The sequence below is a fragment of the Oncorhynchus mykiss genome, chromosome 15, assembly GCF_057628025.1.
Source record: "Oncorhynchus mykiss isolate SJ-2025 chromosome 15, ASM5762802v1, whole genome shotgun sequence".
Classification (NCBI taxonomy): domain Eukaryota; kingdom Metazoa; phylum Chordata; class Actinopteri; order Salmoniformes; family Salmonidae; genus Oncorhynchus; species Oncorhynchus mykiss.
The window spans coordinates 74035955-74050466 of record NC_143036.1 but is presented as its reverse complement, the minus strand read 5'-3'; the positions used below and the strand labels follow the sequence as shown (position 1 = coordinate 74050466).

General features: G+C 45.3%; 1 protein-coding gene across 5 annotated transcripts in view; it reads right to left on the bottom strand.

Annotated features, from left to right (window-relative positions):
* Positions 1-14512, bottom strand: part of LOC149978183 (tyrosine-protein phosphatase non-receptor type 12-like) — a 103336-nt gene that overhangs the window by 75234 nt on the left and 13590 nt on the right. For 2 of the 5 annotated variants that reach the window (XM_090201172.1, XM_090201174.1), the window contains exon 1: positions 6256-6719. The exons of 1 other annotated variant lie outside the window; for it this stretch is intronic. In XM_090201172.1, the coding sequence (XP_090057298.1) occupies positions 6256-6354 (99 nt within the window). In that variant the 5' untranslated portion in view covers positions 6355-6719. Of the gene's footprint in view, positions 1-6255; positions 6720-14512 lie in introns of those variants that run through there. 2 more of the 5 variants (XM_090201173.1, XM_090201175.1) reach the window with 2 other exon arrangements.

Below are 14512 nucleotides of genomic sequence, written 5' to 3'. Positions count from 1 at the left end.
CTACCGACCGGATCTCACTTCAGGAGTCGTCTGAGGGGGATAAACATCTACGAGAGAAGGGAACGTAAACTGAACCAAAATCTAAAACGCATTATGCAACAATTTAAAAGATTTTACTGAGTTATAGTTCATTTAAGGAAATCGGTCAATTGAAATAAATTCATTAGGCCCTAATCTATGGATTCCACGTGACTGGCAGGGTTGTAGCCATAGGTGGGCCTCGGAGGGCAACCCACTGGGGTGCCAGGACCAGCCTATCAGAATTTGTTTTTCCTCCAACAAAAGGGCTTTATTACAGACAGAAATACTCATTAGCACCACACCTCAGAAGATCCCGCAGGTGAAGAAGCCGAATGTGGAGGTCCTGGGCTGGCGTGGTTACACGTGGTCTGCGGTTGTGAGGCCGGCTGGAAGTACTGCCAAAGTCTCTAAACCGAAGCTGGAGGCAGTTTATGGTAGAGAAATTAACATCCAATTATCTGGCAACAGCTCTGGTGGACATTCCTGCAGTCAACATGCCAACTGAAAACTTCAAAACATCTGTGGCATTGTGTTGTGTGACAAAACTGCACATTTTAAAGAGGCCTTTTATTGTCCCTAGCACAAGGTGCACCTGTGTAATGATCATGCTGTTTCATCAGCTTCTTGATATGCCACACCAGTCAGGTGGATGGATGATCTTGGCAAAGGAGAAATGACAACCAACAGGGATGTAAACAAATTTGTGCAAAACAAATTAGATGAATAAGCTTGTGTGTGTGGAACATTTCTGGGATTTATTTTTTATTTTTTTTCAGCCTGTTTAAATTGCTCAGCACTATTTTCAGCACTACGGCTATGGTTCATGTAGTCACTACCATAATCTCACAGTCAATAGTGAGTATCACAGAGGAAGAATCCTCACACCGACTCTCTGGCGTGCACAGCGACCCCAGACACACCTTCTCTGAAGGTCATATTCATGGACTTGTATGCGAGGCTCAGCAGGGCTGAGCAGGCGTCAGATTATCATGGCAGTGGTGATGCATTACCTCCAGCAGGACAGTCTTCCTGTCATCACTCATGTGTTTACACTGCACACCTCACATGGAGACAGAGATTACACTGCGCACAGAGAGAATAACACTGCGCACAGAGAGAATAACACTGCGCACAGAGAGAATAACACTGCGCACAGAGAGAATAACACTGCGCACAGAGAGAATAACACTGCGCACAGAGAGAATAACACTGCGCACAGAGAGAATAACACTGCGCACAGAGAGAATACACTGCGCACAGAGAGAATACACTGCGCACAGAGAGAATACACTACGCACAGAGAGAATACACTACGCACAGAGAGAATACACTACGCACAGAGAGAATACACTACGCACAGAGAGAATAACACTGCGCACAGAGAGAATACACTACACACAGAGAGAATATGAAACAAGGATTATTATGTTGGGCCTCCAAGTAGAAGTCTAAAAAGTTGGACCAGTTCCAAAATGGGGCCATTTCTACTTGGAGGCCCAACATAACAATCCTTGTCCCAACAGACAGACAACGCCAGGGACATAGTGAATGATGTCCCAACAGACAGACAACGCCAGGGACATAGTGAATGATGTCACAACAGACAGACAACGCCAGGGACATAGTGAATGATGTCCCAACAGACAGACAACGCCAGGGACATAGTGAATGATGTCCCAACAGACAGACAACGCCAGGGACATAGTGAATGATGTCCCAACAGACAGACAACGCCAGGGACATAGTGAATGATGACCCAACAGACAGACACCAGGGACATAGTGAATGATGTCCCAACACAGACAACGCCAGGGACATAGTGAATGATGTCCCAACAGACAGACAACGCCAGGGACATTGTGAATGATGTCCCAACAGACAGACAACGCCAGGGACATTGTGAATGATGTCCCAACAGACAGACAACGCCAGGGACATAGTGAATGATGTCCCAACAGACAACGCCAGGGACATAGTGAATGATGTCCCAACACAGACAACGCCAGGGACATAGTGAATGATGTCCCAACAGACAGACAACCATGACCACAAAAACCACAATACCTGGTGAACCGTTACACCCATAGTGTGTACATGTGTGTGCTGGGATAGCAGCTCTCTTCCCCTGTCATCTCCACCTCATCAAGCTGATTACCCAGGAGCACATCAAAGACAGCTAACTGTAGCACATCGCTATGCTAACTAGCCAGCTTCCTATATCCATGGCTCTCCATGCAGGGGAAATATGGGGCTCTCCATACAGGGGAAATACAGGGCTCTCCATACAGGGGAAATAAGGGGCTCTCCATACAGGGGAAATATGGGGCTCTCCATACAGGGGAAATATGGGGCTCTCCATACAGGGGAAATAACGGGCTCTATACCGGTGTGTAACAGGGGAGCTTCCTCTCTGCTCAGCTCTGCATGTGTGATGATAGGAGCTTGACAAATATGTGGGGTAGGATGCAAGAGCTCCTGAATCATGTGCTAAGTGCTGGAGTCACCGGAATGCAATCTCTCACACACAGTAGCTAGCTGGCCAGTCTACTTCTCACAGATGCCAGCCTCTGTAGTTGCTCAACTGCAGCCTGTTTTTCAGGAGTTCCTCAAAAATAAAGCTCAATCCATCTGTCGACATGTTAGTGTACACAAACACACAAAGAAAAACAAATCTACTCAGATTAACAAGAGCATCGTTAGCCTGCTCCCTGTAACTAATCCACTGAAAAGGGGCCTTCCTTCCCAAGCCTTAAATGCCTTCCGCTCAGCATGACATTTCCCTTTAAAACTAACTAGATGCATGTCTCACAAGGCTATGAAAATAGTGATTCATATCACACTTAAACTTTCCAGAGACAGGGCTTTATTAGTTGGTATAGCCTCTTGTCTAGTTGGTATAGCCTCTTGTCTAGCTCTACACTGGTTTAATGGTAGTAGATGTCAGGGAACTCTTGTCTCCTGATCACTGCAGCAGATGTGGGTAGGTAGGCAGGCAGGTCTATGTTCTTGAGTGTCTCTCTGGCAGAGACTCAGTCATGTGGCCTCGGTGTCAAGACCACATCAACGGGCCTTGGTCTCTCGGTCATACGGGTCGGGTCTGGGTGTGAATAATATATTGGGATAATTAATGTGATCCTGATCTCAGCCGTCTGTCCATCATAATGCCAAAGCCAGTATCTCCCTTCCATATCCCCATCCACTCTCTGTTGGCAGTGGTGTCAAGGTTGTCAGATCAGATAACACAATGACACACTTAGCCTCAAAAATGGCCTCATATTGTGATGAACAACAGCTCTAGCACTGGACGTCATCTTTACACGAATGGCAACCCAGGCCCTCTCCTTCCTGCCCCCTGGCTATCACAGACAGAGCTCACTCAGGTGGCAACCCAGGCCCTCTCCTGTCTTCCTGCCCCCTGGCTATGACAGACAGAGCTCACTCAGGTGGCAACCCAGGCCCTCTCCTGTCTTCCTGCCCCCTGGCTATGACAGACAGAGCGCACTCAGGTGGCAACCCAGGCCCTCTCCTTCCTGCCCCCTGGCTATGACAGACAGAGCTCACTCATGTGGCAACCCAGGCCCTCTCCTTCCTGCCCCCTGGCTATGACAGACAGAGCCCACTCAGGTGGCAACCCAGGCCCTCTCCTTCCTGCCCCCTGGCTATGACAGACAGAGCTCACTCAGGTGGCAACCCAGGCCCTCTCCTTCCTGCCCCCTGGCTATGACAGACAGAGCGCACTCAGGTGGCAACCCAGGCCCTCTCCTTCCTGCCCCCTGGCTATGACAGACAGAGCTCACTCAGGTGGCAACCCAGGCCCTCTCCTTCCTGCCCCCTGGCTATGACAGACAGAGCTCACTCAGGTGGCAACCCAGGCCCTCTCCTTCCTGCCCCCTGGCTATGACAGACAGAGCTCACTCAGGTGGCAACCCAGGCCCTCTCCTTCCTGCCCCCTGGCTATGACAAACAGAGCTCACCCAGGTTCATTTTGATTGGCCAGAAGATATAGCCCAGGCTGAGCTACATTCACATACCCCAGGCTAGCACTATACCATAAAAGGGGCTCAGTTAGCCTCCCTAGCCTACATTCTTCTTAGTGCTTGTTAGGATCAATCAATGCTGACCGACATTGAACATGACAGCCTCAAAAAGAAACATTGTTACTGTTGTGGCCATGTCCAGACACCCATGTGCTTTCCAGTGTGCGCTGGTGTCTTAAAATCACCTCTGCTTTCAGAGAGGCTAGTGGCAGTTAAATACAGCAGTAGGTATGTCATGTGTAATTGGGCCCTGCAGCCGCCCCTCCAACTTACCCTAGGGTGTACTCGAAATGGCATCCTATTCCCTACATACTAGTCACCATAACCCTATGGGCCCTGGTCAAAGGTTGTACACTACCAACCCACTATCAAGCGCCTCAGGCTTAGAAAAAGTCTAAACCACTGTTGGTATTAATTTGCATGTGGTGGATAACTGTGGTATTCTGCTATTCAGACACATTAACATGTCAATACTGTACAGGCCTCTGTCACACAGGGTATTGGATTTTTAGTTGTTGCCAATACAATCAGTCATTGGGTGATAAGTTAGTAACATCTAGTCAGTCATAGAACAGGGCCAAGGCTAGGGGAGAATTTAGAAGTGACTGAGTGGACAAAAGCACCAAAATATTCCAGGTAAATTAGGTAACATGTTGAGGATGGGGGTCGTATGTCAGCCAGCCTAACCTAAAAATCATTACCCTTTCTAGTGATGCTAACATCTTGTCAGACTGCATTACTATTTTAAATGGGAGGATTGTAACTAAAAAAAGTTATAAACAACCTTGAGCATGTGTAGTAACTATATGCAGTTACAAATCGCGGACAAAGGTGGAGCATGTTGTGCTATAAACCAGGGATTCCCAAACTCGGTCCTGGGTGCACGTTTTGGTCATCAAGTTTGATTATTTGAATCAGCTGTGTAGTGCTAGGGCAAAACCCAAAACTGGCACCCAGAAGGGGGGGCCCAGGGCAGAGTTTGGGAAGCCCTGCTATAAACCACTTCCTTTCACAATCCTAATTTCGCACTGCCCCTGGTCCTTACGCAACATCCGTCAACTCCCTATTTCAGACCCCACCGACATAGCTGGCTGACTGGCTGGGACAGGCCAGACAGAACACCACATACCAACCCGTTTTCTGTTCAACACAAAATCCTCGCAGATAATTGATACGAATACAGATTGATTATGTCTGCTATGTAATATCAGGAATATTATGTGGAGAATGCAATATCAATATATTGAGATAAACACTAAGTCGGATGTCATGGACAAAGAAGTAGCTAGGGAGTGGGACTGGGGAAAAGTTAGCCAGCTAGCCACCCAGTTAGACATGTCTGGTATGCATGCACGCATTCCAGTTTGTATTTCTGATAAATAAGGTAGTCTATGTATAAACGGTTTTGTATTTCCATTGAATACAGCAATCTACCAAGCAAATAATTTGCTGCTATTAATAAGATGAAAAGCACGAATGACAACTCGGCTCATGCTAGCTAGCTTGCCTACTGTCAATGGTGGGAAGTTGACAAAGCTTTCTGGTCTTAATCGATGTCTGCCAATGAAACTGTCAATATTCAAAACAGCGAGCAAGCAGCGAGCAAGCAGCGAGCAAGCATGTTCATGAAGATTTTAGGTCATGGTGGTACGAAATGTGAGTTAGACAGGCACGCCTGACAAGCTAGGTAACCAGCTAACGTTTAGCTCTAGCTAACGTAAAGTCAAGAGCGCATCGATTACTACACTCGGGTGGCTGGTTTGGGAGGCCTTAGCACCCACGCCTATATTATTGAACGGTATACCGTTAAAGTACTGTACTGAAAAACTCTTCGCTTTCCGATTAGAAGAGAGGGAATATGCACATTTCTAAAAAGGTGACAATGCTCGGCCGCATTAAATTACAAGCCTGGAGATTTGTATGAGGGAATTGCAGGAGAAATGTGTCCCTCCGCCCCCAGGATAGCATAGCAAGCCGCCCAGCAGGGAGCGTTCACACGGGAAAAGCCTAAAAGAAGCATCACGAGGAACAAAAAAAACTACCGCAGACAGAGACACTATCGACTGAAGACTCGTGAATCCATTGTGTTGAAGCTAAACAGTCGACACATCACCTATTTGTCGGTCAGCGCGGAGAAACCGGTTAGAACTGCTCGTGTGTGTTCGAGAGAGGGAGAAGGATGTCTGGCTGGTCTCACCATAAAGTCACTGCCGAAGTTATCCTCTCCTTTCTGGTCCCCTTCTCGCATAACACAAACCCCTTGGATGAACTTTCTCAGGATATTCGCCTGGTCCATCCTCTCGGCCCGCTGTCCGGCGGCTTGTCCGGTTTTCCCACGGTATGTAAAATAAATCCAAAGTGGGGAAAACGAGAAAAAATATAAAAATAGCTTGAGCTATATATCCTCGCAGATAATCATTTCAACATCCCCTAACGCCCCATGTTATTTTTCATATTCTCTTCGGGTTAGACAATAATAATCCAAACAAAATTCGTGATTCCGTTGTTGTTTCTAAATATATATCACAAGCTATGACTGTAAACTAGCTATCGTTACTTGAATATAAAAATCCAAACACCGGTTCACCCCTCCCTGGCTCGCCGCTGCCACATTCACAAGTCAGCTACAAGAATACACTGACTGCGGTCGCCCCTAACCCCACTTGGAAACATTAACGCCCATTTCACTAAATGGCTTACTGTAATTGGTCCGTAGCTTCAAGAAATTAGTACGTGATTGGTGAATATGTTACGTCAATCTAAAATGTAAATAAATTAAGTGGGCGACGCTCACGTCAATCACTATGTCTCCTGTTCTTCTCTCTCATTGGTTAAATTCTATTTAGGGCTTCCTTCTTAGGTTTTACTGTAATGCAATTGTTACAATGGATTGGTGCATAGAGTTCTCCCCTATATTGTGAAATGATTACGAAAAAAAAATCAATCTTTCATGTGGTTAAAATGATACAGTTGCCTAATAATATCCAACTGGGCATGGACATGGGTCTGTGTCCTCGGCCGTCTCTTTTCTGTCTAACTGTGTCTTCCTCTGTGATCTCAAATACACAGGCATCCACAGTGTCAGGAAGCATTCTAGACCTGTAGAGGTTAATTAAGAAATGAAAGGCCGGGCAGTGCATTCCCTCACTCTCACAAACACCACTCTTTCACTCACGTTCACGTCACTTGAGAGACAGATTCATTTTGTACTGTAACACGAGAACACAGGTTAAATCTAAAAGCACACGTGTACTAATTTACTATTTGTCTCTGGTCAAATGTAGGTCACTGCTGTATTATTATATATATATATATATATTATTTGGGATAGGGTGTCAAAAAGACAGCATATGAAGGAGGATGACATCACACACCCCTGAACCACTCTTATTGCAGGGAAATGAAAAACAGCCTGGGTCTAGTTCCTGTTTGTTTACAGATCTCCTCGACAAGCTACTTCAAAGTCTTCCCCCTCAACCGGTCACTTTCATGTCACAGACAGACCCCTCTGAGAGGCTTCACTGGGTCCTCCCTCCTCCCATTGTAACAGACGCTGTGGGGTAAACTCGGGGGATATCCTAGTTAGAGGTCAATCGTAACTTGCCCAACTTCCCCTTTGAATGACTGCAGATTTGATAGTTGTGTTAGCATGACAAGGCATTATGAGCTACTACCCCCCACTGACTGACAGTCTGTAAAGAAATACATCGCCATTCTCTTGTTTCCATGGAGATGAATTTTGCCAGATTTATTTGTTTTCTGCAATTTTAACTTAATTTTACCCATCATGGGATTTACTGACTACACATGGGATTTACTGACTACACATTATATTTACTGACTACACATGGGATTTACTGACTACACATGGGATTTACTGACTACACATGATATTTACTGACTACACATGATATTTACTGACTACACATGGGATTTACTGACTACACATGGGATTTACTGACTACACATGGGATTTACTGACTACACATGGGATTTACTGACTACACATGGGATTTACTGACTACACATGATATTTACTGACTACACATGGGATTTACTGACTACACATGGGATTTACTGACTACACATGGGATTTACTGACTACACATTATATTTACTGACTACACATGGGATTTACTGACTACACATGGGATTTACTGACTACACATGGGATTTACTGACTACACATGGGATTTACTGACTACACATGATATTTACTGACTACACATGGGAATTACTGACTACATATTATATTTACTGACTACACATGGGATTTACTGACTACACATTATATTTACTGACTACACATGGGATTTACTGACTACACATGGGATTTACTGACTACACATGATATTTACTGACTACACATGATATTTACTGACTACACATGGGATTTACTGACTACACATGGGATTTACTGACTACACATGGGATTTACTGACTACACATGGGATTTACTGACTACACATGGGATTTACTGACTACACATGATATTTACTGACTACACATGGGATTTACTGACTACACATGGGATTTACTGACTACACATGGGATTTACTGACTACACATTATATTTACTGACTACACATGGGATTTACTGACTACACATGGGATTTACTGACTACACATGGGATTTACTGACTACACATGGGATTTACTGACTACACATGATATTTACTGACTACACATGGGAATTACTGACTACATATTATATTTACTGACTACACATGGGATTTACTGACTACACATTATATTTACTGACTACACATGGGATTTACTGACTACACATGGGATTTACTGACTACACATGATATTTACTGACTACACATGATATTTACTGACTACACATGGGATTTACTGACTACACATGATATTTACTGACTACACATGGGATTTACTGACTACACATGGGATTTACTGACTACACATGATATTTACTGACTACACATGATATTTACTGACTACACATGATATTTACTGACTACACATGGGATTTACTGACTACACATGATATTTACTGACTACACATGATATTTACTGACTACACATGATATTTTTGCTCTGAGGTCAGACAGTTCTGTATTATTGCAGACTGGGTGTGAGGGGGTGTGTATGTATGTATGTGTGGGTGGGTGTGTGCATTCCTGCATGCGTGCGTGTGTTTGTGTATAAATATGCATTGACCACTTCCATCTAACATTATTTGTATCATATTGCTTGTAATGGCCGTGCTCCTCAGAGTTATAACCATCTACATGCGTAACAGCACAATCAAACTAGTAGGTCTAACAAGCACAGTAAACCATTTGTGAGCTGCATATTTCTCCCAACAACTTGTACACTCATAGTTAGAGCTGTCATAGGATTTGTCTCATGTCTAGTTCAGAGCAGTTTAGAACATGTCTTTAGTTCAGAAACATTCTAACTCTAATTGGGGTTCCCGAGTGGCTCAGCTGTCTAAGGCAATGCATCTCAGTGCTAGAGGCATCACTACAGACCCTGGTTAGATTCCAGGCTGTATCACAACCAGCCGTGATTGGGAGTCCCATAGGGCGGCGCACAATTAGCCCAGTGTTGTCCGGGTTAGGGTTTGGCCGGGGTGGGCCGTCATTGTAAATAAGAATTTGTTCTTAACTGGCTTGTCTAGTTAAATAAAGGTTAAATAAAATAAAATAAATACAAAATTCTCACTGTCTCACATGACACATTTTCACCACAAATGAGGGACCGTAATTGAATTCATCATCAGACTGGCCTGCTGCTACTGCTTAAACAGGACAACTATCTCACAACTACGCAAAGGTAGACTGACTGTCCTACATGTGTTTTCATAATGGACGTTGTGTTCTGCACCGGGAGCTGTGGAAATGTTGTACTGTATTTGCATAAATATATATATTTTTTTAAACATTTTATTAGGATATGTTTTAATATATACAAGGTGTTCAGTAGCCTACAAACTCACAGGGAGAGTTTCAGCCTGCAGTGTTTGTCACACAGGAATCATGGTGGATTTATATTCTGAATTGAATCATCACCAGACTAAAGAGCTAAATAGAGGCTTATTCATGATTAATTCCTCTCAGTAGCAGTTCGCCCTGACATCCAAGAAACACTCAAGCAGCACCATGGTCAGAGCTGCCTCCAAAAGGAGCCAGCCCTCCTATCTTTCCTCAGGCTTTATAAATGACAACAAAACCCCCATTCAGGCTAGTCTGGGGGGGGGGGGGGGGGGGGGCAGAGGAGACCAAGCTGTAAAGGAGCCAGCTAGCCTGGTTTATAGACACACACTGGCAGGCCGAAGCCTGGAGGACTGCTCAGGTCCCCTCATGTCCCCTCATGTCCAATGAGTGGCTGTTTGAACTCAGAGAGCAGGATAGAAGTAGCTCAGTTCTCGAGCTTTTAAAGAAAACAAACGTTACTTCTTCTGTCCCGCTGTGTTCTTCTCACCCACCCGATACTCTTTTCCACATTTTATGATATTTGGAAACATTTTAATTACACTGGCTCTGTCTCAAAACCCTATTCCCTTTATAGTGCACTACTTTTGACCAGACATCCCTACGCGGCTCTGGTCTGAGGTAGGGCACTACTTTTGACCAGACATTCCTACGCGGGCTCTGGTCTGAGGTAGGGCACTACTTTTGACCAGATATCCCTACGCGGGCTCTGGTCTGAGGTAGGGCACTACGGCTCTGGTCTGAGGTAGGGCACTACTTTTGACCAGATATCCCTACGCGGCTCTGGTCTGAGGTAGGGCACTACTTTTGACCAGACATCCCTACGCGGGCTCTGGTCTGAGGTAGGGCACTACTTTTGACCAGATATCCCTACGCGGGCTCTGGTCTGAGGTAGGGCACTACGGCTCTGGTCTGAGGTAGGGCACTACTTTTGACCAGATATCCCTACGCGGCTCTGGTCTGAGGTAGGGCACTACTTTTGACCAGATATCCCTACGCGGCTCTGGTCTGAGGTAGGGCACTACTTTTGACCAGATATCCCTACGCGGCTCTGGTCTGAGGTAGGGCACTACTTTTGACCAGATATCCCTACGCGGCTCTGGTCTGAGGTAGGGCACTACTTTTGACCAGATATCCCTACGCGGGCTCTGGTCTGAGGTAGGGCACTATATTGGGAAAAAGGAGTCCGTCATTTGTAATTTGCACATTGACAGGAGGCTATTACATTTGAGTCCTTTAGCTGATGCTCTCATCCACAGTGATTTACAGTTAGTGCATTCATCTTCAGATAGCTACGTGAGACAACCACATATCTCAGTCATAGTACATACATAGTTATTACTCTGCATTTCCAGGCGTCTATCTGCTCATCATTCACTGCAGGGAAAGGCGTGTGGGCAATGTGATGACCATCTCACAGAGATGAGGTCACAATTCCTTCAGCGTTCCCTCAGTGTTCCTAACATGCTCAGTAACCCTACTGGCACTTCTGAGAAAACATGAGAAAACAAAAAGATCACTACTTGTACTTTACTTGTACAGTAATTACTGTACATAGACATAATATGACATTTGAAATGTCTCTATTCATTTGAAACGTTTGTGAGTGTAATGTTTACTGTTCATTTTTATTGTTTGTCACTTTTGTTTATTATATATTTCACTTGCTTTGGCAATGTAAACATGTTTCCCATGCCAATAAAGACCTTTGATTTTCATTGAATTTAATTGAGTGTGTTGAAACAATGGGATTTCTGAGTGAGAAAGTGAGAGCGGAAGGAGAGAGAGAGGTGGTATAGACAACATACAGAGACAGATACCCCTCAGTCAGTTATTCCAGTAGTTACAGAGACAGATATCCCTCAGTCAGTTATTCCAGTAGTTACAGAGACAGATATCCCTCAGTCAGTTATTCCAGTAGTTACAGAGACAGATATCCCTCAGTCAGTTATTCCAGTAGTTACAGAGACAGATATCCCTCAGTCAGTTATTCCAGTAGTTACAGAGACAGATATCCCTCAGTCAGTTATTCCAGTAGTTACATAGACAGATATCCCTCAGTCAGTTATTCCAGTAGTTACAGAGACAGATACCCCTCAGTCAGTTAATCCAGTAGTTACAGAGACAACATACAGAGACAGATATCCCTCAGTCAGTTATTCCAGTAGTTACAGAGACAACATACAGAGACAGATATCCCTCAGTCAGTTATTCCAGTAGTTACAGAGACAACATACAGAGACAGATATCCCTCAGTCAGTTATTCCAGTAGTTACAGAGACAGATATCCCTCAGTCAGTTATTCCAGTAGTTACAGAGACAGATATCCCTCAGTCAGTTATTCCAGTAGTTACAGAGACAGATATCCCTCAGTCAGTTATTCCAGTAGTTACAGAGACAGATACCCCTCAGTCAGTTATTCCAGTAGTTACAGAGACAACATACAGAGACAGATATCCCTCAGTCAGTTATTCCAGTAGTTACAGAGACAACATACAGAGACAGATACCCCTCAGTCAGTTATTCCAGTAGTTACAGAGACAGATACCCCTCAGTCAGTTATTCCAGTAGTTACAGAGACAACATACAGAGACAGATACCCCTCAGTCAGTTATTCCAGTAGTTACAGAGACAGATATCCCTCAGTCAGTTATTCCAGTAGTTACAGAGACAGATATCCCTCAGTCAGTTATTCCAGTAGTTACAGAGACAGATATCCCTCAGTCAGTTATTCCAGTAGTTACAGAGACAGATACCCCTCAGTCAGTTATTCCAGTAGTTACAGAGACAGATATCCCTCAGTCAGTTATTCCAGTAGTTACAGAGACAGATACCCCTCAGTCAGTTATTCCAGTAGTTACATAGACAGATATCCCTCAGTCAGTTATTCCAGTAGTTACAGAGACAGATATCCCTCAGTCAGTTATTCCAGTAGTTGTTCAGGTTGTTGACTCGTCATCGGCGAGGCCAATCCAGCCTGACCTCTGATGAAAGCTGGTCAATGCTTTCCTTTTCACATAGGGCTCGAGCCTCTCTAGCGTGCTGTGCTCTTAAAACCCAGAACCATAACAGACACGGGATGTTTCCCAAATCGCATCGATATAGTTCAATACGTTTGACCAGAGCTCTATAGAACACAGACCATGGGTTATATGGCTCCCTAGTGGTGGGGATTCCATCACCAGCTCTATGGAACGCAGACCAAGGGTTATATGGCTCCCTAGTGGTGGGGATTCCATCACCAGCTCTATGGAACGCAGACCAAGGGTTATATGGCTCCCTACTGGTGGGGATTCCATCACCAGCTCTATGGAACGCAGACCAAGGGTTATATGGCTCCCTACTGGTGGGGATTCCATCACCAGCTCTATGGAACGCAGACCAAGGGTTATATGGCTCCCTACTGGTGGGGATTCCATCACCAGCTCTATGGAACGCAGACCAAGGGTTATATGGCTCCCTACTGGTGGGGATTCCATCACCAGCTCTATGGAACGCAGACCAAGGGTTATATGGCTCCCTACTGGTGGGGATTCCATCACCAGCTCTATAGAACACAGACCATGGGTTATATGGCTCCCTACTGGTGGGGATTCCATCACCAGCTCTATAGAACACAGACCATGGGTTATATGGCTCCCTACTGGTGGGGATTCCATCACCAGCTCTATGGAACACAGACCATGGGTTATATGGCTCCCTACTGGTGGGGATTCCATCACCAGCTCTATGGAACACAGACCATGGGTTATATGGCTCCCTACTGGTGGGGATTCCATCACCAGCTCTATGGAACACAGACCATGGGTTATATGGCTCCCTACTGGTGGGGATTCCATCACCAGCTCTATGGAACACAGACCATGGGTTATATGGCTCCCTACTGGTGGGGATTCCATCACCAGCTCTATAGAACACAGACCATGGGTTATATGGCTCCCTACTGGTGGGGATTCCATCACCAGCTCTATGGAACGCAGACCATGGGTTATATGGCTCCCTACTGGTGGGGATTCCATCACCAGCTCTATAGAACACAGACCATGGGTTATATGGCTCCCTACTGGTGGGGATTCCATCACCAGCTCTATGGAACACAGACCATGGGTTATATGGCTCCCTACTGGTGGGGATTCCATCACCAGCTCTATAGAACACAGACCATGGGTTATATGGCTCCCTACTGGTGGGGATTCCATCACCAGCTCTATAGAACACAGACCATGGGTTATATGGCTCCCTACTGGTGGGGATTCCATCACCAGCTCTATGGAACACAGACCATGGGTTATATGGCTCCCTACTGGTGGGGATTCCATCACCAGCTCTATGGAACGCAGACCATGGGTTATATGGCTCCCTACTGGTGGGGATTCCATCACCAGCTCTATGGAACACAGACCATGGGTTATATGGCTCCCTACTGGTGGGGATTCCATCACCAGCTCTATGGAACACAGACCATGGGTTATATGGCTCCCTACTGGTGGGGAT